This window comes from Oncorhynchus masou, unplaced genomic scaffold (assembly GCF_036934945.1).
Source record: "Oncorhynchus masou masou isolate Uvic2021 unplaced genomic scaffold, UVic_Omas_1.1 unplaced_scaffold_543, whole genome shotgun sequence".
Lineage (NCBI taxonomy): Eukaryota > Metazoa > Chordata > Actinopteri > Salmoniformes > Salmonidae > Oncorhynchus > Oncorhynchus masou.
In genome coordinates, this window is record NW_027011844.1 from 277,501 (window position 1) to 282,500 (window position 5,000).

Below are 5,000 nucleotides of genomic sequence, written 5' to 3' on the forward strand. Positions count from 1 at the left end.
AGGATGAATCTGTATTAGAGAGTAGGGCTGGACGAGAAGAGACAGAGATAATAGTATAGGATGAATCTGTATTAGAGAGTAGGGCTGGAGGAGAAGAGACAGAGAGAATAGTATAGGATGAATCTGTATTAGAGAGTAGGGCTGGAGGAGAAGAGAGAGAGAATAGTATAGGATGAATCTGTATTAGAGAGTAGGGCTGGAGGAGAAGAGACAGAGAGAATAGTACAGGATAAATCTGTATTAGAGAGTAGGGCTGGAGGAGAAGAGACAGAGATAATAGTATAGGATGAATCTTTATTAGAGAGTAGGGCTGGAGGAGAAGAGACAGAGATAATAGTATAGGATGAATCTGTATTAGAGAGTAGGGCTGGAGGAGAAGAGACAGAGAGAATAGTATAGGATGAATCTGTATTAGAGAGTAGGGCTGGAGGAGAAGAGACAGAGAGAATAGTATAGGATAAATCTGTATTAGAGAGTAGGGCTGGAGGAGAAGAGACAGAGAGAATAGTATAGGATGAATCTGTATTAGAGAGTAGAGCTGGAGGAGAAGAGACAGAGATAATAGTATAGGATGAATCTGTATTAGAGAGTAGGGCTGGAGGAGAAGAGACAGAGATAATAGTATAGGATGAATCTTTATTAGAGAGTAGGGCTGGAGGAGAAGAGACAGAGATAATACATCTGAGTTAGAGCAGATGGATCACAGATCACATGACTACAGATGAGTTAGAGCAGACAGATCACAGATCACATGACTACAGCTGAGTTAAAGCAGACAGATCACAGATCACATGACTACAGATGAGTTAGAGCAGACAGATCACAGATCACATGACTACAGATGAGTTAGAGCAGACAGATCACAGTGTTCATTACATATGAGTTAGAGCAGACAGATCACAGATCACATGACTACAGCTGAGTTAGAGCAGACAGATCACAGTGTTCATGACTACAGCTGAGTTAGAGCAGACAGATCACAGTGTTCATGAATACACCTGACTTAGAGCAGACAGATCACAGATCACATGACTACAGCTGAGTTAGAGCAGACAGATCACAGTGTTCATGACTACAGCTGAGTTAGAGCAGACAGATCACAGATCACATGACTACAGATGAGTTAGAGCAGACAGATCACAGATCAAATGACTACAGATGAGTTCGAGCAGACAGATCACAGATCACATGACTACAGATGAGTTCGAGCAGACAGATCACAGATCACATGACTACAGCTGAGTTAGAGCAGACAGATCACAGTGTCCATGACTACAGATGAGTTAGAGCAGACAGATCACAGTGTCCATGACTACAGCTGAGTTAGAGCAGACAGATCACAGTGTCCATGACTACAGCTGAGTTAGAGCAGACAGATCACAGTGTTCATGACTACATCTGAGTTAGAGCAGACAGATCACAGTGTTCATGACTACAGCTGAGTTAGAGCAGACAGATTGGCCTATTCTTTTCTAATCCAGACGTGTGTGTGTGCGTGTGTGTGTGTGTGTGTGTGTGTGTGTGTGTGTGTGTGTGTGTGTGTGTGTGTGTGTGTGTGTGTGTGTGTGTGTGTGTGTGTGTGTGTGTGTGTGTGTTACAGAGTGTAACGACAGTAATCCGTGTGAGGGTCTGAGTCGCCACGCCACCTTTGAGAACTTTGGGATGGCGTTTCTCACGCTGTTCAGAGTCTCTACTGGGGACAACTGGAACGGCATCATGAAGGTTGACCTGCTGACTCACCTGTTACCGCTGACACACCTGTTACTACTGACTCACCTGTTACTACTGACACACCTGTTACTACTGACACACCTGTTACTACTGACTCACCTGTTACTACTGACTCACCTGTTACTACTGACACACCTGTTACTACTGGCACACCTGTTACCGCTGACACACCTGTTACCGCTGACACACCTGTTACCACTGACACACCTGCTACTACTGACACACCTGTTACTACTGACACACCTGTTACCGCTGACTCACCTTTTACTACTGACACACCTGTTACCGCTGACACACCTGTTACTACTGACACACCTGTTACTACTGACACACCTGTTACTGCTGTCACACCTGTTACTGCTGTCACACCTGTTACTGCTGACACACCTGTTACCGCTGACACACCTGTTACTACTGACACACCTGTTACCGCTGACACACCTGTTACTGCTGTCACACCTGTTACTGCTGACACACCTGTTACCGCTGACACACCTGTTACCGCTGACACACCTGTTACCGCTGACACACCTGTTACCGCTGACACACCTGTTACTACTGACACACCTGTTACCACTGACACACCTGTTACCGCTGACACACCTGTTACTGCTGACACACCTGTTACTACTGACACACCTGTTACTACTGACACACCTGTTACTACTGACACACCTGTTACTACTGACACACCTGTTACTACTGACACACCTGTTACTACTGACACACCTGTTACTACTGATACACCTGTTACTACTGACACACCTGTTACTACTGACACACCTGTGACTACTGACACACCTGTTACCGCTGACACACCTGTTACTACTGACACACCTGCTGCTACTGACACACCTGTTACTACTGACATGTTACTACTGACATGTTACTACTGACACACCTGTTACTACTGACACACCTGTTACTACTGACACACCTGTTACTACTGACACACCTGTTACTACTGACACACCTGTTACTGCTGTCACACCTGTTACTGCTGACACACCTGTTACTGCTGACACACCTGTTACTACTGACACACCTGTTACTGCTGTCACACCTGTTACTACTGACACACCTGTTACTACTGACACACCTGTTACTACTGACACACCTGTTACTACTGACACACCTGTTACTGCTGTCACACCTGTTACTGCTGACACACCTGTTACTGCTGACACACCTGTTACTACTGACACACCGGTTACTACTGACACACCTGCTGCTAATGACACACCTGTTACTACTGACACACATGTTACTACTGACACACCTGTTACTACTGACACACCTGTTACTACTGACACACCTGCTGCTACTGACACACCTGTTGCTACTGACACACCTGTTACTACTGACACACCTGCTACTACTGACACACCTGTTACTACTGACACACCTGTTACTACTGACACACCTGTTACTACTGACACACCTGTTACTACTGACACACCTGTTACTACTGACACACATGTTACTGCTGACACACCTGTTACCGCTGACACACCTGTTACTACTGACACACCTGTTACTACTGACACACCTGTTACTACTGACACACCTGTTACTACTGACACACATGTTACTGCTGACACACCTGTTACCGCTGACACACCTGTTACCGCTGACACACCTGTTACTACTGACACACCTGCTGCTACTGACACACCTGTTACTACTGACACACCTGTTACTACTGATACACCTGTTACTACTGACACACCTGTTACTACTGACACACCTGTTACTACTGACTCACCTGTTACTACTGACACACCTGTTACTGCTGACACACCTGTTACTGCTGACACACCTGTTACTACTGACACACCTGCTACTACTGACACACCTGCTACTACTGACACACCTGCTACTCCCTCCCTCCCTCCCTCTCCCCCTCCCTCCCTCCCTCCCCCCCTCCCTCCCTCCCTTCCTCCCCACATCCAGGACACGCTGCGTGAGTGTCTTCCAGAGGAGCGCTCCTGTCTGACCTACCTTCCTCTGATGTCTCCGGTGTACTTCGTGACCTTCGTCCTCATGGCCCAGTTCGTGCTGGTCAACGTGGTGGTGGCGGTGCTGATGAAACACCTGGAGGAGAGCAACAAGGAAGCCAAGGAGGATGCAGAGATGGACGCCGAGATCGCGCTGGAGATGGAGAGAGCTAGACGTCTTAGTGCCGCCTCTAACACGTCGGCGCTGGGCGGGGCATACGTGGGGCCACGCCCACATTCACCTGGTCAGGTGAGACGGATCGGGGACAGGTGGTAGGAGGAGAACATTTGATCAGACAGATCAGAGACCTGGTCAGGTGAGACGGATCGGGGACAGGTGGTAGGAGGAGAACATTTGATCAGACAGATCAGAGACCTGGTCAGGTGAGACGGATCGGGGACAGGTGGTAGGAGGAGAACATTTGATCAGACAGATCAGAGACCTGGTCAGGTGAGACGGATCGGGGACAGGTGGTAGGAGGAGAACATTTGATCAGACAGATCAGAGACCTGGTCAGGTGAGACGGATCGGGGACAGGTGGTAGGAGGAGAACATTTGATCAGACAGATCAGAGACCTGGTCAGGTGAGACGGATCGGGGACAGGTGGTAGGAGGAGAACATTTGGTCAGACAGATCAGAGACCTGGTCAGGTGAGACGGATCGGGGACAGGTGGTAGGAGGAGAACATTTGGTCAGACAGATCAGAGACCTGGTCAGGTGAGACGGATCGGGGACAGGTGGTAGGAGGAGAACATTTGGTCAAACAGATCAGAGACCTGGTCAGGTGAGACGGATCGGGGACAGGTGATAGGAGGAGAACATTTGGTCAGACAGATCAGAGACCTGGTCAGGTGAGACGGATCGGGGACAGGTGGTAGTTGGAGAACGGTAGTGAGAGTGTCGTACATCAGACACCAGGGTTCTGTTCAGTAGGGCGTACCGTAGCAAAACGCTTAGTAAAGTAAAGGAAAATCAGCTCTTGTCACTGGTCAGACTCTTAGTTCGGTGAAATGAACAGAGAGGAAGAGAGGAGAAGAAGGTTACCACAAGGGGCTTAGTGATCTAGCTACAGGGTTTAGAATGCTTAGTGATCTAGCTACAGGGTTTAGAATGCTTAGTGATCTATCTGAAGGGTTTAGAATGCTTAGTGATCTAGCTGCAGGGTTTAGAATGCTTAGTGATGTAGCTACAGGGTTTAGAATGCTTAGTGATGTAGCTACAGGGTTTAGAATGCTTAGTGATTTAGCTACAGGGTTTAGAATGCTTAGTG

At 47.8% G+C, this 5,000-nt stretch overlaps 1 protein-coding gene across 4 annotated transcripts in view; it reads left to right on the forward strand.

Moving 5' to 3' along the window:
• Positions 1-5,000, forward strand: part of LOC135536001 (voltage-dependent T-type calcium channel subunit alpha-1H-like) — a 123,463-nt gene that overhangs the window by 109,572 nt on the left and 8,891 nt on the right. For all 4 annotated transcript variants that reach the window (XM_064962398.1, XM_064962399.1, XM_064962396.1 and 1 more), the window contains exons 31-32: positions 1,601-1,722; positions 3,685-3,978. In XM_064962398.1, the coding sequence (XP_064818470.1) occupies positions 1,601-1,722; positions 3,685-3,978 (416 nt within the window). The remainder of the gene's footprint in view (positions 1-1,600; positions 1,723-3,684; positions 3,979-5,000) is intronic.